The sequence below is a fragment of the Ailuropoda melanoleuca genome, chromosome 2, assembly GCF_002007445.2.
Source record: "Ailuropoda melanoleuca isolate Jingjing chromosome 2, ASM200744v2, whole genome shotgun sequence".
NCBI lineage: Eukaryota > Metazoa > Chordata > Mammalia > Carnivora > Ursidae > Ailuropoda > Ailuropoda melanoleuca.
In genome coordinates, this window is record NC_048219.1 from 34,173,844 (window position 1) to 34,197,962 (window position 24,119).

The 24,119-nt window shown below is 41.6% G+C and overlaps 1 protein-coding gene, 1 long non-coding RNA gene and 1 pseudogene across 3 annotated transcripts in view; 1 reads left to right on the forward strand and 2 right to left on the reverse strand.

Annotated features, from left to right (window-relative positions):
• The window catches only part of C2H1orf87 (chromosome 2 C1orf87 homolog), an 82,781-nt gene extending 69,881 nt beyond the window's left edge, over nt 1-12,900 (reverse strand). Inside the window, 1 exon segment of the mRNA XM_034641318.1 lies at nt 12,794-12,900. Coding sequence (XP_034497209.1) covers nt 12,794-12,900 — 107 coding nt within the window.
• Nucleotides 9,343-10,580, reverse strand: LOC117796312 (annotated as a pseudogene).
• Nucleotides 12,901-18,777: 5,877 nt separating the features above from the next.
• Nucleotides 18,778-24,119, forward strand: part of LOC117796316 — a 104,111-nt gene continuing 98,769 nt past the window's right edge. For both annotated transcript variants that reach the window (XR_004620706.1, XR_004620710.1), the window contains exon 1: nt 18,778-18,848. This is a non-coding gene — a long non-coding RNA (uncharacterized LOC117796316). The remainder of the gene's footprint in view (nt 18,849-24,119) is intronic.

Below are 24,119 nucleotides of genomic sequence, written 5' to 3' on the forward strand. Positions count from 1 at the left end.
GAGAGAGGGAACACAAGCAGGGGGAGTGGGAGAGGAAGAAGCAGGCTCACAGCAGAGGAGCCTGATGTGGGGCTCGATCCCATAACGCCGGGATCACTCCCTGAGCCGAAGGCAGACGCTTAACCGCTGTGCCACCCAGGCGCCCCGGATAACACTGAACTTATTGAATTGGAATTTCTGAAAACAGGACAAGAAAATTTGTATTCTTAGCAAACATGTCAAATGATTCCTATGTACACTAAAGTTAGAGAAACAACAGCAGAGAGAAAGAAAAAGTTATTTCCATAATTGTGGAAAATTTGCCCATGATGACAAGCAGTATAGTGGTTTAAGACATGAACTATCTGTCCCATACACCTGATTTTGAATCCGAGCTCCAAATGTCATTTGACTTTGGCAAGTTATTTCACATGTCTAATTTTTTTGTTTCTCATCTGTGAGGTTAGAAAAATAATCCTTATCAAAATAAGATGTATAAAATACTTAGCACCAACCAAGCCTGCTTCTCAGTCAACCCTTAACAAATAGTAATTTTATGTTAGTCATAAAGTAGAGAGCTATCTCCTTTATTAACACCTCCCTCATCACCCGAGCACAGAAAGGATGCTCTTTCCTTTGGAACCTCAGAACTTTCTTTATTGATGGGCAAAACTGAAGTTCAAAAGATCAAAATTTCGTAGTACATAAGAACTTAGGAAAATATATTTAAATAGATAAAAAGAGATCATGTAATATAACTGACCACCTTGTAATTTAAGAGTAACAGTGAACACTTCTAGAAATCACTCACTTTAAAAAACAAAGCAGATTAATCAGTATCAAAATCTGCTCTCATTAAGCACAATTCTTCAGAATCATTTTCCTTAATTTTCCAAGAAAAAAACCCCCAAACATTGTCTCATCATGATGTCCTCAGGTGGACTATACCCAGGACTTCTGCAGACTGTGCTGCTTTTAAATCTCTGAGCCACTCTTTATCAGCTTGAAATTTCACGTCCTTTGCACTGCATTCTACCCTGTTTTGCTTTTGCAAGTCTAAGCGAAGTGATTGCGCAACTGACTCACCTTTCCCCTAATTAGCTCAGTGCTTTAAGGCACAATTTCTGAGCCAGGACTTCTGTCCATATTGTGAGAGAATGTAGCACAAACAGTTCTCTCTCTGGATACATCCACGTGGTCTATGGGAATGGGGAGTAATAATTATTGCTATGTTATTTTGTTTAATTAGGTTGAACTAAATCGGGGTATCAGGAGATCATGGATTTAAAAAGTGTACTGTAGGGAAAGAGGAGAGGGTTGACTAGATGGAGCACAGGATTTTGGGGGCAGGGAAAATACTTTGTATGCTACTATGATGATGGATATTTATTATTATACATTTGTCCAAAACCTTAGAATGTAGGACACCAAGAGTGAACCTTAATGTAAACTGTAGACTTCAGGTGATCATGCTGTGTCAATGTGAGTTCATCAGTTGTAACAAATGTATCACTTTGGTGGGGAATGCAGATAATCGGGAAGACAATGCAGAGGGTGTATGTGGTATCTCTGTACCTTCCTCTCAATTTTGCTGTGAACCTAAAACTGCTCTAAAAAAAATTAAGTTCTAAAAAAAGTGTACTATACAAATACAAATCTATGATTTCTCAAAATTATAAGGGGTTAAACTAAATGTGGCAAGGTATTATAGTATCTCTTCATAGAAAATTTCCACATAGGCATACAGGAACTTGTTTTGTACTGTTTTATAACCTTTTACAAGAATATCCAGTCTATAATATAATGCAGATATCATTATTGTTACAGATATTGATACTTATGTCTCTGTGAGAACATTTTAAATGTCTCAGTGGTATTTCATTGCATGCTGATAGAAGAGTTTATTTACCTAGTCCTATTTTGTTGAACATTTACTGTTCCTCAATTTTGCTAATTTAAGTATTGCTGCCCTATTGGACCTGTTCCTTTGCTGCTAGCTCCCTGCCTCCTTCCTCACCCCAGGAAGCTGATCTGTGTGGACCAATGATCTGCTCTCATGCCTTCTGATTCCGGCTGGTTTGGGCCAATGTGTAGCCCTGGCAGAAGAAGATGCTCTGTCCTGCAACATTGCCTTAAGCTCCTTGTATTTCTTCCTCAAAGGTCACTACATTTCTCGAGATGGCCTGAGCTACAGAACATTCCCTCCTTGGCAGCATTCTCCGCTTCCCATTTCTGCAGGCTGAGAGCTGGTCACAGCTTTGCCTCTGCTAGCCTGTGGTTCCTGCTACATCTTGCATTTCTCTGACTCTTATAAACAAACCCTTCTTGAACCCTCCTCATCTGAATTAGGTAATCTGTTTCCTCCTGAACCTGGCTTGTACATTATTATGTAAATTTTTGAAACCAAACCATATATCCATCTATAATCGTTTCTACGGAATTGATTCGTGGATAGAGATCCTATGCCAAAGTACGTACACTTTTTAAAAGTTTGTATTTAAATTCTAGTTAGTTAACATACAGTGTAATATTGGTTTCAGGAGTAGGATTTAGTGATTCCTCACTTACATATAATACCCAGTGCGCATGACAAACTACATGCACTTTTAAGGCTTTTGGTAAGTATACTTATACACAACTATTGAATCATCAAACTTTACATCAAAAACCAGGGATGTACTGTATGGTGACTAACATAATAAAAAAATTATTAAAAAAAAGCCAATAGCACATGAGTACTCTTTTTTCTAAATCCTTGTCAACCCTGGCTATTTCCACTATAAAAATATTTCTGATTTTATTGGTAAAGGTAATGTCTCCTTGCTGTTTAAATTTTTTTGTAGTGCCAATCAGATTGAATCTCCCCCACCCACATATCTAAGGTTCATTTTTATTTCTTCTTTTGTGAATTGCCCATCTAGGTCTTCTGCCACTTTGTGAAACTGGGCTGCTCATCGTTTTCCTATTGATTTGCAGGAGCTCTTCGTGCATTAAGAGGATTAATTTTTCCCCTGTCATATATGTTGTAAATAGTGTTTTGTTTTTTTAATTTACTTTTTCTTCTGCTTTTTTAAATACAGAATTTCAAATGGTAAAATAACAACTTTTATTTCATAGTCTCAATATTTAGGATTGATGGGCACCTATTTTTTTTTTTTTTATAACACTGATTTGGCATTCATTCACATAATGCCATATACTCTTACTGAAGGTTTTATGCCTATGTCTTACAACCCTGGAAAATAATTAAAAACAGCTTCCTGTAGTAAAAAGGCATAAGAGAAGTATGATTTTAACATAGTACTCCATCACTTTGAACTTGTGAAAATGGATATAATAGTGTGTGCTCTGATGTTGCTCTGTTTTAAGGAAAGACTGAATTCATGGATATTAAGGTATGTAGATTATATAGCAAGAAAAGCAATAAACAAAGATAAGGTATTATATCAGTTATTTCTTTTCAAAAAAGACTAAGTAGGGGACTTGAATTCTTAAATCACCAAGTTTTGTCCAGGTTTTATATAGAGACTATAATTGGTCACTGTTACAGTCTCCTGCATGGATTACTATAATGACTCCCTAAATGGCCTCTTTCTACTCATGTCTCTTCCAACTGACCCTCCACACAGCAGCCAGAACCATCCTTTAGATGGTGACTTCTGATGCTCGCAGTTTTCCGATGGCTTCTCGTTCTACATAGAACAAATCCTAAGTTCCCGCCATGGCCCACAGGGCCCGTGATCCAAGCCCTGCTGGCCTGTCTGACCTCACCTCCTATCCTCTCTTCCCTTGGTCACTCTGTGCACCAACACTGGCTTCCTCGCTCCTCCCTAAACATGCTGCAAGGCTTTCTATTTGCTGTTCCCTCTGCCCACAATGCTCTTTCCTTGGGGATTTGCATGGTTTACTCTCTGCGCAGATCCGTGCAGGCACCAGGCTCATGGTGAACTCCTGTGGTGTCACCTGAATGTGATCTTCGTGATATAAATCAGTGTATTAATTTGCTAGGGCTGCTGTATCAAAGCTCCATAAACTGGGTGGTGTAGACAATACTGTATTGTCTCACGGTTCTGGAAGCTACAAGTCTGAAATAAAGGTGTTGGTAAAACTGTGCTTCCTCTGAAACTGCCCGGGAAGGAAAGCTTCCAGGTCTCTCTCCCTGCTTCTGGTAGTTTTGTTCTTCGTGGCAGCATAATTCTAAAATTCCCATGGCAGTCTCCCTGTATATGTGTCTGTGTACAAATTTCCCCTTTCTATAAGAATACCAGTCAATTGGATTAGGGGGCCATCCTATTCTAGTATGACCTCAATTTAACTAATGACATCTGCAATCACCCATTTCCAAATAAGGTCGTATTCTGAGGCCCGGGGAGGTTAGGACTTCAATGTATGATTTTTAGGGTTCCATTCAGCCCATAACAGCCAACCTCCCATTTTACAGATGAGACAACTGAGGCCTCGGTTGGGCTTAAAGTGAGGCCAGTTACTAACAACTAAGACTGGAGTCGAGCTCCCTCCCTCTTTCCTTCATTTAGCCTGTACAGGTATTGACAGATGAAAGGAAAATACTCAATACCCATTTAGTAGTCAAATTCTTCACCAAGGAGATCAGTCTCCAGGCTTCAGAGAGCAAAACAAGCGTCCCCGAGTTTTGCCACCATCATTTGCCTCCCAGATCACTCCACCATCCTTCCAATCCGCTCTTTCTCTCTTTCTCTAATCTACTTCATAAAAGTATGCTCCCCAAAGGGTAGGCCATGGACCACCAGCATCAGCCTCCCCCGGGAGGGAGCTGGTTAGACGTAGACTCGCAGGCCCCTCTTCAGACACCATGAATCACAGTCTTCATTTTTGTCAATTCTCAGGTGAGTCCTGTGCAACATGACAGTTTGAGAAGCCCACTTCTCAAGTATGGCCAGCATCATCTTTCTAAAATGCAGATCTAATGAGGTGCCGTCACCTCCAGCCCCAGATTCACCCACCCCCCACCCCCGTGGGCTTCCATAGGACCCTTAAGGGACTATTACACTCTGTGACGATTTCCTATGCATTTCTGGCTCCTCCATTCAGCTGTAAATCCCGTGTGCACAACTGCACCCTCAGCACTTGGGACAGGCTGAACCTCCAGGGCAGGATGGTGGCGGCTATGTGGGTGCCCTGATCTCTGGGTACTGTGCTCCTGCAAAACCATGTTCTCTCACTTTTTATGAAGTTAGCATAAGGCAGCCTTGTACAAAAAAGTCCGCTTGGGCTCCAGGTGGTCAACTTAGGTGCTGTTTCTAGCAGGTGCTGTGTATAGCAGTTGCTGGGAAAGCCAGATGGCTAATATTTGGAGAACTTCTGGCTGTGGGAAGTTACAGCCTCTTCTCTGAAGATGCAGCAGGAAGAAGAAACTAGAATGGAAGTTAGAATCTGGTGAGCCATGCCCACCAGGATAAAGTAGGGCCAACCCTAGCCAGCTCATTGCTATCTAACCATGGTTAATTCTCGTTGGATAATTCTGGCTCTTGTCTCAGTTCAAATGCCACTTACTCAAAGAGGCCTTCTGGGAACACCCTTTGTGACTCAATATACCCTTTTGATCCTCCTCTATTTTTCCTCAAGGCACTATGCTTACTTGAACAGTTATTATTCATAGGTTTGCTCTGGGTCTCCCATCATTAGAAGTTTAGGTATACTGCTGTATTCCCAAGACTTGGCATGCAGTAGGTGCTCAATTAATGTTTGTGGAAAGGATGTTGATGGAATTCCATATATGCACTAATTTCTAAAACTGTTAACATCAGCGCTTTTAAAAAGTTCAAGAAAGGAAAAAAATGTGTTAATATGAAGGGCTTTGAGGGATCAAAAAATGACAGAATATGGGATCCAGGATAGTCATGTGAGAAAACACCAAAACTTTATTATTTCTAGGCTACCAGTATCAACACACATTATTACAAAAATTTGCTACCGTCTCCCATAAAAATTTGCAGCCAGCTTCCCCTGTACTTACCAATACTATACCAACAGCAATGTAACTGTGGAATGAAGTGCTTTGGGTCATTGACTCTTGGCATTGGAAGGAACTATAGAGGCCAACTTTACTCACTGGAAGCATCTCTCCTCACAGGCATTTCTGGAAATGGACCCAATTCCTCTTTTATTGAACAACTCAATCCCCAGAGTCTGTAAACGTTCCCCTTATGCCACAGTTCACACCCTGGACCTTCCATCATGCTACACCTTTAGTGCCCACACTTTCAGTGTGCCAGGGTCCCTCCTAAAATGGGGCATGCAGAAGGAGGTACAGTATTGCATAGTCGGCATACCCAGTTCTGAATACATTGAGCCTCCCGCATCCTCTCCATGCAGCCAGCCTCTTGGCTCATGCTGAGCACAAACAGAAATGTAAAGGGGAAAACGCTCCATTTTATCCTCTACTCTCTATGACTACCACATACTGCCAGTCACCAAATGTGTGTGGGTTTCCCCACACCAAGCAATTCTTCAACACCAGCTGGGTATCCCTACTATCAATTCAGTTCTGATGCTATCTACCTAGAGTTAGCACAGACCCCACAGGTTAAGGGCTCAGTCCCACAAGACTGTCCCACCCCCTTCAGACATCAATCACAAGTCCAGGTTATTACCTGTGTTTCTGATAGACCCACTATAAATCAGGATTCTCACAACCCCCTCCTCAGGTTTGAGGAATTTGCTAGAGCAGCTCACAGAACTCAGGGAAACAGTTTATTTACCAGATTACTGATTTATTATAAAAGGATATAACTTAGGAATAGCCAAATGGAAGAGATGTGTAGGGCATGGTATGTGGGAAGGGGCGAGGAACATCTATGCCCTCTCCAGGCACACCACCTTCCCACCACATAGATGTGTTCAGCAGCCTGGAAATTCTTTGAACCCCACACTTTTGAGATTTTTAGGGAGGCTACATCATGTAGTTATGCTCAATCATTAACTCAATCTCCAGGCCCTCTCCCCATTCCAGAAGATGGAGGGTAGGGCTGAAAGTTCTAAGTCTGTAATCATGGCCTGGTCTCTCTGGCGACCAGCCTCTATCTGGAAGCTGTCCAGAGCCCATTGAGAGTATCGTCATGGGAGCAGAGACACTGCATCCCCCAGGAAATCTCAAGGGATTTAGGGGCTTTGTGTCAGGAACCAGGGTCAAAGACCAAATATTAGGACAAAAGATGCACCTGGGGCTGTTATCTCTTAGGAAACTGCAAGGGTTTTAGGAACTCCATGCCGGGAACTGGGAGCAGAGACCAACAGATATAATTTCTATTATTTTGCAACAAGTAACACCCAAACGTTTATTCCATATAATGATTTACACGTACTCTTCTCTAAAGACATATATGTCTTTTGCATATATCTCCATTGATTTCATTTTGTTGGTTTTAGCTCATTTTCCTGCCAAGTCTTTTCAGCCTTCTTCTACCTACACGTTTACTGAAGTGATTTCAGTTATGGATTAAACAATGTTGACTAAAAACAGGGTTACACACAAATCCTCTCAACCTCTCCACCTCTGCCACAGAACGTTGACGTCAGCTCTTCAGTCACCACCATGTTGGCGTAATCTGGTTTTAGTCAACATGTACCAACCCTTAGCGCCCATCGCTTTTGTGTTTTGTTTTTACAACTAATATCATTAATTCTTTGGCCTGCGGTTTTGCCAGGGATTGCCCACAAGCCTCAAGTTTTGTGGTTTTATTACCCACTTTTATCTCTTTTAGAAAATGGGAATATTTGTCTCCTATCCGTTGGCATTATCTTGTTCTCCATGAGCTATCCAGAGATTACCCCTCAGGGTCCCTGTAACATGTGCATGCTGCTTTAGCAACATGGGCCTTTAGGCTCGGATTTAAAGCAATTAAGTATTATCTTTCTAGATCTTTATTTTTCTTGGCACCCATTGTGCTCTAGTTCATTTATTAGGCTTTCCGTGTGTATAAGGCTTTGTACTCAGTGCTGAGGGTGCACTTGTGCATACGGGATTTACAGCTGAATGGAGGAGCCAGAAATGCATAGGAAATCGTCACAGAGTGTAATAGTCCCTTAAGGGTCCTATGGAAGCCCACGGGGGTGGGGGGTGGGTGAATCTGGGGCTGGAGGTGACGGCACCTCATTAGATCTGCATTTTAGAAAGATGATGCTGGCCATACTTGAGAAGTGGGCTTCTCAAACTGTCATGTTGCACAGGACTCACCTGAGAATTGACAAAAATGAAGACTGTGATTCATGGTGTCTGAAGAGGGGCCTGCGAGTCTACGTCTAACCAGCTCCCTCCCGGGGGAGGCTGATGCTGGTGGTCCATGGCCTACCCTTTGGGGAGCATACTTTTATGAAGTAGATTAGAGAAAGAGAGAAAGAGCGGATTGGAAGGATAGTGGAGTGATCTGGGAGGCAAATGATGGTGGCAAAACTCGGGGACACTTGTTTCNTCGGGGACGCTTGTTTTGCTCTCTGAAGCCTGGAGACTGATCTCCTTGGTGAAGAATTTGACTACTAAATGGGTATTGAGTATTTTCCTTTCATCTGTCAATACCTGTACAGGCTAAATGAAGGAAAGAGGGAGGGAGCTCGACTCCAGTCTTAGTTGTTAGTAACTGGCCTCACTTTAAGCCCAACCGAGGCCTCAGTTGTCTCATCTGTAAAATGGGAGGTTGGTTGTTATGGGCTGAATGGAACCCTAAAAATCATACATTGAAGTCCTATCCTCCCCGGGCCTCAGAATACGACCTTATTTGGAAATGGGTGATTGCAGATGTCATTAGTTAAATTGAGGTCATACTGGAATAGGATGGCCCCCTAATCCAATTGACTGGTGTTCTTATAGAAAGGGGAAATTTGTACACAGACACATATACAGGGAGACTGCCATGGGAATTTTAGAATTATGCTGCCATGAAGAACAAAACTACCAGAAGCAGGGAGAGAGACCTGGAAGCTCTCCTTCCTGGGCAGTTTCAGAGGAAGCACAGTTTTACCAACACCTTTATTTCAGACTTGTAGCTTCCAGAACCGTGAGACAATACAGTATTGTCTACACCACCCAGTTTATGGAGCTTTGACACAGCAGCCCTAGGATTAATACACTGATTTATATCACGAAGATCACATTCAGGTCTGACATACTATTCCATCCTCCACATGTCCTACAGGAAATCTGAACTAAATATGTGATTATACAGGAAGATTTCTGTTTTCCATCCATTATTAATTGGTGATTTTTCTTTTTAAGGACTTCTTCCTTTTTTGGCTTTCACTCATGTTTCTTTTTTTGTTTTTAAACTCAAAAAACATTATTTTTTTCATTTAAAAAAAGTATTTAGAACACATCAGACAAGGCAACATTTATTCTTTCGTCTCGTCTTCCAGTGTGGGGTCTGTTGGTGGCCCCTCCAATGTGGCACTGTTGTTCTCAAAGCCACTATTACCATCACGGGTCCCTTCCTCAGCCATCCTGTCCACCCCACCCTGCCTGCTCTCCTTGTCCTCAGGAGTAGATGTGCCTTCTTCACCATTCTGTTGGCTTTCTGTCGCTTCTTCGAGGCGTCTCCCGTCTCCACTGGGATGCTCTTGTCCTTTCTCCTCCTTGGTCTTACTCAGGAACCATGCTGCTCTGACGGCATTCAGCTTGCTCTTCTGCCTATTTCTCCCTTTCTGCCTGCCTTTTACCAGGCTGTTCCTCTGCCTGGGCAATTTCAGAGGTAGTGTTTTCCATTATCCATGCTGACTTCCAAACCGCACAACCTTTTAAGTTCACTGTTAAGTGAATCTGTGCTTTCCAGGAATTTCCTCTTCTCTTCCTGGTGTCGCTTCTCTATTGAAAGAAGTTCAGCTTCTAGTTTTTACTGATGAACCATTAAGGACCGGACCTGTCATTTGAGGACCTGCATTCTACCTGTTGTGACAACTGCACATGTGTCACCACCCTCTCACTAAGGATTTCACTGACGAGGCGGTGGCTTCCCTGGAAACAGGCGGTGGCTGTATGTGTCACTGAAAAGCCATCCTCATAGTCATCTGGCTTTTCAGCTGCTGGATGTTCATGAAAGGGTCTCCTTTCTCCAGGCGAGACTCTCTGATGACTTTCTTTCTCGAAAGCAGCTTCTGAGTGAGTTTTTGCATTTATGTGAGCAAGGTATGCAGCGGGGAATTATGATAGATGCCTTCATAGATTAATTGTACTCTATCTTTTCTGCTTCATAGTCCTTTAAATAGTCTTGTTTTCCTTCATCAGCGAGATCTCGCCACATGCCACCAATAATCTTGCCAATCTCCCACAACTTCAGGTCAGAGTTCAAAGCTTTTACTTTCTGCTATATGTCATGTAGGCCATCAGCGGCTTAGCTGGTGGCTCTGGGGGTTTTGGAATCGTAATACCAGAGGATGCCATGACCTGACTGTTGGTGCCCGGGTTCCCACCCAGCCTGCAGTTGTTCCAGGCGAGAGGACTCTATGGATTGTATCCCATAAACCCTGGTGTGCTGGGCATTTGTGTGGAAGAACCTGGGGTGGGAGGTGGGGCAGAAGATGGCCTTCTTGACATTTTGGAAGATTAAGCTCTCAGTTCCTTAAGAATGAATCTGAGACACTGAGCAGAAAAAGCCTCACTTCTGTTTCTTACATAGATGTTTTACTAATGGACTCAACAGATTCAGCCCAGAGAAAAAGCCCTCTTGAGGCTCAGGCTGAAAGTATAGATGCAGGCAACTACAGTGCTTCAGAGAGATTTTGGGCCATGCCTGACATGACAGTGGTAGGGCTGTCCTTGCTCGGCAACAAGAACCCTTCTGAGAATCTTTTGTTCTTGAACCATACAGAAATATTTTAGCAAACAAGTCAATGGTCCTGTGTCATTCCAGCAACAGTAACATGAAACCCATAGAAAACAGAAACAAAGCAACCTATCTTGATATTTTTTTAAACATTTTTACAGTTGTCATAGAAGAAACAGAGCTTTGTCTTTTATTTCACAATTTATGTATCTAATCTAATGTACTCTTTTACTTCCGGGATTATGAAGTTTAAAGAATAGAGAGAAAAAATAAAAGGCATCTTTCTATAAGACAAAGGGAGTTTTTCCCTGTTTGAAAGGACAAGGACCCTCCCCCAGCAACCCCCTTAGGAACATGAGACTCTGATACTCCTGGAAAAAGGAAGGGATTTGGAAAGAAAGGGGTAAATAACGAACCCCAGAGGGGAGTGGAATTAGTTGAGCAGTAATGTCATCTTCTGGGTGGGAGGAGAACAGAGCAGAGCATCCAAACTGATCCTAGTACTTTCCTTGCCAATCAAGGGCATTTGGTTGTAGATCTTATTATTATAAATATGATTATTATAAGATTATATCACAGTGTCTTACTTTTCTCATCTACAAAACAGAGGTTGACTGCCTCCCAGACATAGAATATAAAAGGGATGGCAAAAGAATAGAATAGAATGAGATTTGATTTTTATTAAATGTCTTGTATCCCTGGAAAGATATGCTTCAATAATAATCACAGAACCATTGATTGAACATGTTGAACATACTACTAGGCCCTAGAAAGGTGTTTTGCATACTTTTTCCCATTTGGTCCTCACAACAACCCTACTAGATACATGAGTTTTAGCCTTATGTGAGAGATGGTAGAATCTGAGGCCAGAGATATTAATTAACTTTCTTTATGTCAAAAGGCCAGGAAGGCACAGAGCCAGGATTCAAATTCACATCTCTCAGCTCTGTAGGGATCCCAGATGCAGGGCTCATGGGCTGCAAAGCTCACTTCCTGTGCCAGGACAGACATTACTAATTGATTACAGCACTCACTTTGGAATTTCTCTGGGCTGACAATACTGATGGTGGAGAGTGAAACCAATTTGCCCTGCTAATGCCCGTGCTCCCTAACAGCGGTCCCGATGGCTTTATCTTCAGAAATGCTGACTCAGTGGGTCTTGAGTTGGAACCCAAATCTTTATTCTTAAGGATTTTCCAGATGTTTCTGATGACAGCCAGGTTTGATATCCACTACTTTCTGTACCTACGTTCTGTGAGGTCAGGTCTTTTCTGTTTGTCTATTTGTTTGGTCTGTGGGCTTCTGAAATAAAGGCAAAAGCTATGGAAATAATCTCAGGCGGGAAAGGCAACCATTGACTGCTGCTACGTACTTACGGAATGACGACTTGAGGAAAGGCGGGTCTAGTGCCTTCTTTTTCTTTTGAGAACCAGCAAAATGTTGGAAGGAAGACTTAGTCATACCCTTCTGTGCCAAGTATCTGGTGAATTTTAGAGATACCCGAGTGTCTTCCCTCAAATATGACTATGATGAGCTTGAAGGGAAGAAAGACCTTTTAGCTATGCTCTGAGAAGCCCCTGCTTGGAGGAGTATAGAATATAAATAAGAGTAAGTGAAAATCTTATAATTTATGATTCATTATTAATCCCATTCCTTTAATTCATAACAAATTGACTAACACTATCCCCCCCTGCCAAATTACTGCATGTAGTAGATTACAAACGTGATAAGAAGCAGCAGCAATACCCCATTAATAGTTATAAATGTCTCAATGCTTATATTCCTCATCTATTTGGAAAATCTGCCTAAGTAATTAAAGGGGAAGGGGAATTAAAAAGATGAAAAATATCAGGAAAACAGGGTGCATGGAAGTTATCAACACTATTTTACTTCTGTTACTTCTTAATGACTTAATTTTCCATGGACATTTTAAAAATGTAAATTTCTAGATTAAAAAAAAAAAAAAAGCCCCAGACTTCATTATCTTCCCAGCGAAGCAGATATTTGTCAAACAGTAAACTTACGTCTTTGGCTTCTCCACAAGGTACCGAAAGTGTTTACTTCCAGTGATTTTCACCACCGTCTCAGGCATTGCTTCTGATCCACGGGGAGTCTCCCCAATGGAAGGCATGCTTCTTCTCGAAGCCCTTTCAAACCCTTGGATTGGAAAACAAGTAAATCTTTCTTCCTCTTGATTTCCCATTAGGCAGTGTAGCATCCTTGTCGATATTAACAAAATTAACAGCAGGACCAAGTGCTTTACCTATCTTATCTCACTTGACATTCCTAATGAAGGCATGATAAGATATTCTTAATTACTATTATCATTCTTGCTTTACACTTGAGGCATAACATAGTTATGTAACTTACTCAGTAGCATAGAATCAGTAATCAGCAGAACTGGGAATCCCATTTAAGAGGTCTGCAAAATAGGTCTACTGAGCCATTTGGACACTCTACCTTCCTGACACCAGATGGGATTCTTGTGAGGTCAGAGAGGAGACCAGGGCTTTAGTGGGTTATATGAAAATCTTATATTCAGCTCTCAGGCTCAGTTTCCCTTCTTACAAAACCAGGATAATTCCAGTTCTACTTTCTGGGATTTAGGGTGAATCCAATATGATAATGCATCTGAAGGAGTGCTGTACATAGGAAAGAGGGATTTTTCTTGTTATTGTCAGTGTGTGTTTCTCCAATAATCCGGTGAATCTGAAATTGAGATTCTGTACTAGATAAACACTGGGTGTTTATACAGGTCTGATGCCGAGGGCAACTTAGAAGTTCTATAAACCTGGCCCCAGGCTGATCACTCTCTCAGAGACTTTCACAGACGGAAAGCTCTTCAGAGTTCATTCTAATCCAAAAGCTCGCTTTATAGATTGGTAAACCACCACCCAGAGAGGTGTATCATTTGATCAAGCTCACACAGCGAGTGTGACCAGACCCGTTTCTAGTACTCAGGTTTGAGGCAGACCAGCGCTTTCCCCAGGACCCCAGCTTCACTTAGTGTGTGGTCTGCACGGGTGGGGGGGACCTGCTGGATAGGTCTACCCTCTCACAGGGTACCCTCTACCTGCTGTGAGAGGGTAGTCCTATCCAGCAGGACCTGCAACCTCTTTGAAGCTGTCTAGAAACTTCAAGGACCACAGTTTGTGACCGTGGGGTCGTGGGGTCCCCTCTCTGCCCAGCAGCCGCGCGCCAGTCCTGAGCCCTTTCTGGGATAGAACAGAGGGGTTGGCCTTACCGCTGAGGCGCGTTTACCCACCCAGGCAGCTCAGGCGTACTCCGTCTGGGCTTCTCCCCAGGATCCAGACCCAGGGCGGCCTGCCGGGTTAGCAGGGCGGGCGATTGGAGCCCAGGAGTGGGGTCAATCACTAGCCGGCTTCGGCCCAGGTCGCTAAGGACGCAGAGACTGTTGCTGGGCGGGGGCCAAGTTTCCATCCCCGTGCGGGCGTCTGAGTGCCCCTGCAGACAGGCAAGGAGTTTCAGTGTTCTCTAATCTGTGCTTTGGAGCTTCTCCAAGATCTCTGTGCACCTTTCTTGAAGCTCATCTCGCTCACCTGTGTAGTCACGCTTGTCCCGCTCTTTCCCTTAAGCTTCATTTTCCCTTGGCGAGATTGGCACGTAATTAGAATCTTGCACTTGTCCGTTCAAATCCAGGCCCTTCCACTGTATGGCTTTGGATAAATCCCTTCTTTTCCCTGAGGTTCAATTTCCTTATCTGCAAAATGAGGAAAAGTAGTAACACAGACGTATAGGTAAGTCGGCAATGAAATTACATAAGAGTAAAAAAATAATAATTTCATGCCAGATCTCTGATTTCAGCCAGACAACTATTCTTACCTTATAAGTTAACAATTACGAATAACATAATTTTATTCATATTTTAAAGATTAAAAAAATAGAGCTTGGGGTGTTGAGTAATTACCCAAGACCCCGCTGAGGCAACTGATAGAGCCTAGATTTGAATATATTCCTACATCTCCCGAATTGCCAGAAAAATTTTTATTATGTATAAAGACTTCAGCAAACATGGGTAAAGACATTTTAAACTGACTTCAAAATGGTGCTAGTATTTCCAGCAGCAGCAGCAGCCCGGGCATCCATACTGCCTGCCTCCACCCTCTGGCTCCACTGTGTTTTTTGGTTCAGTATATCATCTACTGGCACATGCAGTGTGAGGATACACTCAGCTCCCCTCTAGGGCTCTCTCTCTAGTGAGCAAGACACACAGGCACTTTCTGTGATTTACAAAGTACCTCAGAGTAGAGGAAAGGGGGCAGCTCCCTATTTACTCTTCCAGCCCAGCTTCACATTGGGCCGGATCAGTCCTCCCAAGGCACAGTTCTGATAAGTCCCCTTGAGCCTGATGTCTCAAAGGACTCCCACCAGTCATAGAGGTTGTCCATGGTTTCAAAGTCTTCTATGCCCTATCCCCAGGCTAGATCTCTAGTTTGATCTCCCACGACTTCCCCCAGGTTTGCTATACTCCACTCCATCCAGTCTACCAACTGGCTTGAATCTCTTATTTTTCTACTTCTGTGCCTTATTCATTCTGTTCTCTTGGTCCAAGACCTTTCTGTTTACTCACTGTGTTAGTGTAATCCATCCTTTAAGTTCTATTTCAAATGGTCAAGAGTATGCACCTGGGAATCAGATACCTTGGGTTCAAATCCTAGTTGTGCTAGTTCAAAGTGACCTTTAACAAATCTCTTGAAGTCTTTGTGCCTTAGTTTCCTCTTCTATAAAATGAGGATGACTTTTTGTGAAGATTAATTGAGTTATATAAGTAAGGTACTTAGAACAATGGCGGACACATAATGAGCAATATAAATGTTTGCTGTCATCATTATTACAATTATCTGTCCAGAAGCCAAGTCAGATCCCAGAAGCTGAAAATGGTTTCTCCTCTCTCTGTATAATTTGTGGTTTCTCTCTTTTATAAAATGTGTCTTTCTTTGCCTGATAGTATGACTATTTTTTTTGCATCGGTCGCCATAACTTCCTGGACGATGCTTGTGGTAGGCTGAGTAATGGCCCCCCAGACATCCATGTCCTAATCCTTAAAATCGGTTAATATTATCTTCTGTGGCAAAAGGGACTCTGCAGATGTGATTAAGTTAAGAATCTTGAGATGGGGAGATTACCCTGGATTATCCAGGTGGCTCTTAAATATAATTGCCATTGTCCTTAGAAGAGGGAGGCAGAGGAATATTTGACTACAGAAGAGGAAGGAGGAGATGTGACCATGGAAGCAAGAGGTTAGAATGATTTAAAAAAGGGTTTTGGGCCAAAGAATGCTGGTGGCCTCCAGAAACTAGAAGATGAAAAACAAAAACAAAAACAACTTGGAGGCTCCTGCCAACTCCTTGACTTTAGCCCAGTGAGACGGATTTTAGGCATCTGGATTCCAAAACTCTAAGAGAATAAAGTTGTATTGTCATGAACTGCCAAGTTTGTGATAATTGATTATAGCAAGCCATGGGAAACAAATGCAATGCTATTGAAGGATCCACTTCTTTAAAGAACTGGTCTCACTCTGTGGCTTAAGTAGGCCAAACAGAGTTCTTATTGATGACCAATGTGCAGGTGTCAGATGAAAAAGAGGCCTTCTGTCTGTTGGGGTCACTAAAGTGTGAGGATAAGGTCTTGAGGCTGTTGGCAGATATTTATGTCAATTCATAAATACCTTTTCAGCAGATGAGGAGGAAGCCAGATCAGAGCTGAAAATGGAGCCAGTGTGGGAAGGGGATGAGAGCAAAGAGCCTGGATCCAGCTGTGCCTGAAGCTAGAAAGATTCTAGAACTCCCAAACACAGAAGTGAGATATTTTCCTCTTTCTTGAGATATTTTGAGGTTTGTTCGTCTTTACCCAAAGAGCCCTGGTGAATGCAGAGAGTTTCAAACTTTAGGTTGTTAAGGTTCATATGTGGGGTGCAGTTAATTGATTCAATGGCATTTTAAGTTTCATTGTTAATTCTGTGATAAAGCTTGAAGAAGTAAATCAATTTTGATCAAATCAGATATTCTACTAAAGACTCTCCTTTGACCTTATCTTGACTTAAAGATTTTATAAATGCCAACTTGAAGCACAAGGACGTAGAGGGAGGCTTTCCATTGCAGCTCTTCTGTCAGTTTGAAGGTATTTATTTGACAGAGAGAGAGAGGGAGGAAGAGAGAGCGCAAGTAGGGGAAGGGACAGAGGGAGAGGGAGAAGCAGACTCCCCATTGAGCAGGGAGCTTGATGGGGGGGGGGCTGGATCTCAGGGCTCCAGGAGAGTGACCTGAGCTGAAAGCAGACTGAGCCACCCAGGCACCCCTTCTATTATTATTATTAATGTTAATGTTTTCATTGGCACTGTTTTAAGGTTCTAGTTCCCTTTGAGAATGCAGATTCTATGAGAGCATACTTAAGGAGGAGTGGCCTCTTCTTATCTGGGATTTTCTGCTTCACACTCTGGTTTACGAAATGACACAACCAGGAAACGTCTCTCCAGTGGTTTATATTAAACAAGGCAAAACAAAAAGCTATGCAATAAATGTCTCCAGAAGATTAAATACCGTGGTTAAAACTTTCTTTGAATTCAACAGCTTTAGATCACAAGTCACCAGAGAAAAATTCCAGAGAAACATTTTCCAACAGAGTCGGCTCTCTCTTTCCCCAAAGAAAGATGAATAGCCGTAAGGAAACCAAAGAATGCTACCTCTTAAAACTTCATGATTTTACATTTACCATCAAATAGAGTAAAGAAAAGGAGAAAAAAATTGTCTCCATATAAGTCAAAGTAGAATGAGTTTATAAACAGGAAGCAATAAAACACTGCTTTGTGGGGGGCGCCTGGGTGGCTCAGTTGGGTTAAGCAGTCAACTTTCAATTTCGGCTCAGGTCATGACTTCAGGGTCATGAGACTGAGGCTCTGTGTTGGGCTCTGCGCTCAGTGCAATCTGCTTGAGATTCTCTCTCTCCCTCTGCCCCTCCCTTGCCCCCACCCCAGGCTCTCTCCAAAATAAATAAATAAAATCTTTTAAAAAATTGAAAAAAAAAACCCTGCTTTTTTGAACAGTTTAATCATAGATCTATAAAAATGAAAGATTTTGCATTGAGGTCCCTGTTCAAGAATAGAGGGCACCGGTACTGACATTAAGCTGAGCTGTATTGCAAAGAATTTGGGGCATTATACTTTTTCCCCCTAAGAAACATACAGGACCCAAGCCAATGATCTTTACGACTAATGGAGGACTTCAGATAAAGAGCAACAACAGGCTGATTTTAGAACAGAGTATGGACATGGCCGCGTTCCTTTTCCTTTTTAAAACTCCTGTCACCGTTCTGGAGAAATAAGATCACTCACAGAGCATGCTGATTAGATGGGCCAATTCTGGGCACTATGTTAATTTACGAGGGTTGCCATAATGAAGTAACTAGAAAGTGGGGGGGATTAAACAACAGAAATTTATTATTTTACAAATCTGGGGACTTGAAGTCCCGAAAGGTGTCAGGCGGGTTGTTGCCTTCTCAGGGAGGTGTGGGCAAATCTGTTCCATGCTTGTGTCTTCTTGCTTTCGGTGGTTTACTGACAATATTCAGCGTTCCTTGGCCGGTAGACTTCAGCCTCTATGTGAGTTTGCTCACATACTGTTTGTTCTCTCACTGGCACATCTGAACCCACTCTACTCCAGGATAACTTCATCTTCAGTAATTACCTATGCAATCACCCTATTTCCATATAAGCTCACATTTTAAGATACTGGGGGTTAGGATTTCAGTTGGGAGGGGATAGAGTTTGCTATCAACTGCATGTTTGCCGTCCCCCCCCAATGCGTATATTGAATTCCTAACCCCAATGTGATGGTATCTGTTGTGGGGCCTTTAGAAGGTCATTAGGTTTAAGTGAGGTCATAAGGGCGGGGCCTCGTGATAGAATCCGTGCCCTTATAAGGAAATGAAGGGACTCCTGGTCCGTTTCTCTCCGGCCTGTGGGGATACCGCAAGTCATACCTCTGCAAGCCAGGAAGAAGGTTGTCTCTTGGAACTGAATTGGCTGGCTCCTTGATGCTGGACTTCCCAGACTTCAGAACTGTAAGAAATGAGTGGTTGCTATTTAAGCTATTTAATCTGTGGTATTTTTGTTATAGTACCTTCAGCTAAAACAATTCAACCCAATACGAGCCCTAACTGCTTGGGCTCCAAACCTAGCTCTGCATTTGGTATGCTGTTACTTCGGGCAATCTGTAACTTCATTTCTTTGTGGATAATACCAAGACCAACAATAATGGAAGGTCAAAAGCAATTAACAAATGTTTAGGATAGTGTTTGGTATCTGGTAAGAAGTTGTTGCCATGCCTTACTTCCTTAATATGATATGCATGCCCTTTATTATGCCCCCCCTTGATTTGGTTCTTGCCCACTTCTCCACCCTTGTCCCCCACCTTCTATCTCCCCACCTCATTAACTGAAGCTGCCTCACATTATCCTCAGTTCCTGAAAGCTTCCATAAATTTTATCCCTTAAGCCTTTGCAGAGGTGGTTGTGTTTGCTTGAAATGCCTTCCTTGTGGCCCTGTTTCTAACTTTGAAGATAAAGTCAAATGTTAACAACTCTGTGAAGTTATCTCTTCTCAATGCCCCCAGACAGGTAGGTGTGCTCTCTTCAGTAAACCAGCAGTCTTAACCCCCACTACTCTTCACTATAATTACTAGTTCAAGATCTTTGTTCCCTGCTGAGTTCCTCCTGTTGATGGTGAGTGCTGTCTTGTTATGCGGCCACTTCTAAGCACAGTGTTGGTACCTAGTATGTGATCATAAACAGAGGTTGGATAATTTGTTCTGACATATAATGATAATGTTAAGTAACCACAGTTTAACAAAGGATAGCATCTTCTGTTTATTTAAGATTTACTATGTGCCAGTTACAGAGGGAGGCACTCATTTAATTTCAATAATGATCCTAAAAGGGGGTCTGTTATTTTCTTTGTTCTGCTGATGAGGAATCTGGTCTCGAGTGCTAGATTAGACAGGAGTATTGGTGATAAATAGCAGAAACTCCACTGCAGCAAATTTTAGCAAAAGGCGCGTTGGTCATAAAAGCCAAATGCAGAAATGAACAGCCCTCTGACATAGTTAGGGACATGGGGGAGAATTCTCTTTTTCTAACCCGTTTCTGCTCCTCTCTGTGCATCAGCATCATTTATTCTTTACTATGCACTGCTGTTTTCTGATCCCAAGACCACAGGAAAGAAAGTCACCCATAACAATTCATGAGTTTACATCATTTCCATTCAAGAGACCAGTACACCTAGAATTTTTTAGTCCCATTTACTAGGGGAAAATTATGGTTGGCCTAGTTTGAAGACATTTGAACCAATAAATTGTTGCACAGGGGAGAAAAAGGTAGTAGCAGAATCCTGAAATCCCGGAGAAGCCATTTGCTCTGGAGAAGAGCTAATGTCCAGAAAGTTAAAGGAATCTGGTAGAGATGAACCAGATAGGAGGTTTGAATAACTTGCCCAAGGTCTTGTAGCAAAAAAAAAAATGGTAGAGCAATGATTCAAATTCGTATCTGTGTGACTCTAAAGCATTGCATCTTCTCCTTGGAATATGGGCTTTTAATCTTTATAGCATAGTACAAGAGGCCTGGGACAATGTGGTTGTATTAAAAGGTTCTAGAGAATGACCACAGAGAAGCTTGAAACCAGAGAAAAATCACTCTGGCCACTTCTGCCCTGGATTGTTAGGAACCTTACTTGCTTTTCAGTTTGGACATCTCTAAATCACAGAATCTCAAGGTTGAAAGGATCCTCACAAGCTACCTTGTCTAATTGTTCCTCCACCCAGCCACGTGGAGCATGGATATTCTTTATATCATTCTTGCCTAGTGATTCTGGAGGCCTCAAAGGCACTGTGGTAGAAGAATTCAGAGCATTGACTTTGAGGCCAGAAGGCTTGCATTCAAATCTCAACCCTGTCATTTACTATTGCATGTCTTTGGACAGTGGGCTTAGCATGTATGCCTTAGTTTCCTAATCTGTGAAAGGAGGGTAATAAGAGTTATATAATTCCTTTTTTCAAAGCAGTATTTATTGTGCACTTATTATATGCGGGACCTCTTCTTAGTGTTTTATATTTTCCAACATGTCTATAATCACAATAATTCTATGGGGTTGGGAGTATTATTTTCAATTAAGGATCTGAGGTAGAGGAGAGTAAGTACCTTCTCCCGGGTCACTCAGTTGGTGGCAAGTTTGGGATTTCAACCCATGCAGTCTGGCTACAAAGCTTATGTACTCTCCACCATGTTAGAATACCTCCCTGCTGTTTGGGGGAAGAGCAAGTGATAAAACGAATATAAAGCACACTCTGTAGTCTCAATAAATATCAGTGCAGTTGCTACCCTCCTCCCAGTTCCAATCTGCCTAATGCCAACCAAGCCCGAATGCCATAAACTCCGTTCTAGAACGCTTGTGGGAACAGCGGGGAGCCTGATCCATTTCCTAATACTGCTTCATGGCCTAGAAGAAGAATTTGTGTAGATACAGGAATTTTTTCAGTGCCCAGTATCCCCACCAGCTACTAAGCATGGCTTGATTAAGATAATGCTACTTTTTTGGAGGGGAAGTAAGAAAGTGGTTGAGAAAAGGGATGCTTCTTGATGGTGCCTGAAAAAGGCCTCAGTTGGTTTTGTGATTAAACTTACTATATTAGTAGCACTGATATATCTATGTCTATTAAATATTTACTGGGCATAATTTTAAGGCCCCAGGTCAAGTTGCTGAGGATACAATGATGAATCCGATTTGAATGATCCTCTCGAAATTACCAAGAGGAGAGTTAAAATTTGCTCATAAATAATCATAATCCATGACTAGGTAGATTAATATTGTTAAAATGTCTATACTTCCCAAAGCAGTCTACAGATTTAATGCAATCTCTATCAAAATTCCATTTAATATTTCACAAAATAGAACAAACAGTAATAAATTTGTAAGGAACCACAAAAACCTCCAAATAGGTAAAGCAGTCTTGAGAAAGCAAAACAAAGCTGGAGGCATCATGCTTCCTAATTTCAAACTATATTACAAAGCTACGGTAATAAAAACTGTATGATATTGGCATAAAAACTGACACATAGATTAATGGAACAGAACAGAAAGTCCAGAAATAAACCCATTCATAGGTGGTAAATTAATATGTGACAAAGGAGCCAAGAAAATACAATGGGGAAAGAACAGTCTCTTCAATAAATAGTGTTGAAAAAACCCGACAGCCACATGCAAAAGAACAAAACAAGACCACTATCTTTCGTCAGCACAGAAATCAACTCAAAATGGTTTAAAGATTTGAACGTAAGACCTGAAACCATAAAAATCCTAGAAGAAAATACAGGCAGTAATCTCTTTGACATTGGTCTTGGCAATAATTTTTTTGGATTTGATGTCAAAAGCAGGAGCAACAAAGCAAAGATAAACAAAACTGCATCAAACTAAAAAGTTCTGCCCTGTGAAAGAAACTATCAACGAAATGAAAAGGCAACCTACTGAGTGGAAATATTTGCAAATCATATATCTGATAAGGGATTCCCATCCAAAATACATACATAACTCATAAAAACTCAATAGCAAAACCCCCCAACAATCCTAATGTACAAATCCTTGTACAAAAAAATGTACCAGGGCTCTGAATAGACATTTTTTTTCCCAAAGAAGATATACATTCATCATCAGGGAAATGCAAATCAAAGCCACAATGAACTATCTCCTCACACCTGTCAGAATGGCTAATGTAAAAAAAGACAAGAAATAGCAAGTGTTGCCAGGGATGTAGAGAAAAGAGAACCTTCATGCACTGTTAGTGGGAGTGCAAATTGCTGAAGCCACTATGAAAACCAGTATAGAGGTTCCTCATAACATTAAAAATAGAGCTACCCCATGATCCAGTAATTCCACTACTGGGTATTTATCCAAAGAAATTAAAACTCTAACTCAAAAGATAAATACACTCTCATGTTCCTTACAGCATTCTTTACAATAGCCAAGACATGGATACAACCTAAGTGTCCATTGAAGGATAAGTGGATAAAGAAACTATTATATATATTTATAAAATGAAATATTATTCACCCCTAAAAAAGGAAATCTTGCCATTTGCAATGACATGAATGGCTCTCGAGGGCATTATCTGAAACAAATCAGACAGAAAGACAAATATTGTATGTTCTCAATTATCTGGAATCTGAAAAACAAAAAACAAACAAAACTCATAGGTACAGAAAATTAGTGGTTGCCAGAGGTAGGGGGTGGGGAATGGGTTAAAATGGGTGAAAGGGTTCAAAAGGTACAAGCTTCCAGTTATGAATGAGTCATGGAGATGTAATGTACAGCATAGTGACTATAGTTTATAATAATGCATTATGTATTTGAAAGTTATTAAGAGGCGAGGTCTTAAGAGTACTCATCACAAGAAAAAAATTTTGTAACTGCATGTTGATAGATATTAACTAGACTTATTGTGATATTTCACAATGTTTACAAATATTGAATCATGTTGTACATCTGAAACTAATGTAATATGTTAAAAAACATAATAGAGGATATAAAGAAAGGAGTAATAAATGAATATGAAAATTTGAAGGAAAGATAGTGGTATTGGGAGAGATTCTATGAAAGAGAGCATATGAGTTTGGCTTTTTAAAGATAGGTCGTAACTTGACATGGGAAAAGGGGAGAGACAATATGGTAAGCGGAGGGAGTGGTGACAAAAAAAGAAAAAAGAAATTGTGACATGTGGTTAAGGAATTGTGTCTAGTTTCATCTGGGGAATGGTGGAAGACAAAATTTGGATGGCAGGTTTGGCCCAGATTTTAGAAGACCATGAGTATAAGATTAAAATGCGTGGTATTTTTGATTCGGACAGAGAGCTATGGATTCTGTTTTACAGTATGAATGAAATGTCCTCACCCACAGCAGTAGGCAGGAGAGTCCAAGTTATGCTGTGAGAGACCATACCTAAATCTCAGCGGTTTAAGAAAAGTTTATTTTTATATTCTTGCACGTTCTGCCGTGGATTTGGGCAGTTCTCCAGGACAATTACCTCCGTGTGTTGGTTCAGCAGTCTGGTCTCTGTGGGACCCATGGCACCTCCATTTCAACACATGCTTCTGTGATGACTGTGGCAAGAGGAAGAAAGTTGTGGAAGGTTACCCACCTGGAACTAACTGCCTTGTTCTAGAAATCACACATGCACTGCTTCTGCTTATAGCCCATTGGCCCGATGAGTACCATGGCCTACTTCATAAAAAAGGGGACTGAGAAGTATGGTTTCTCTATGCCTGAACAGAGAGGAGTGGATACTGATG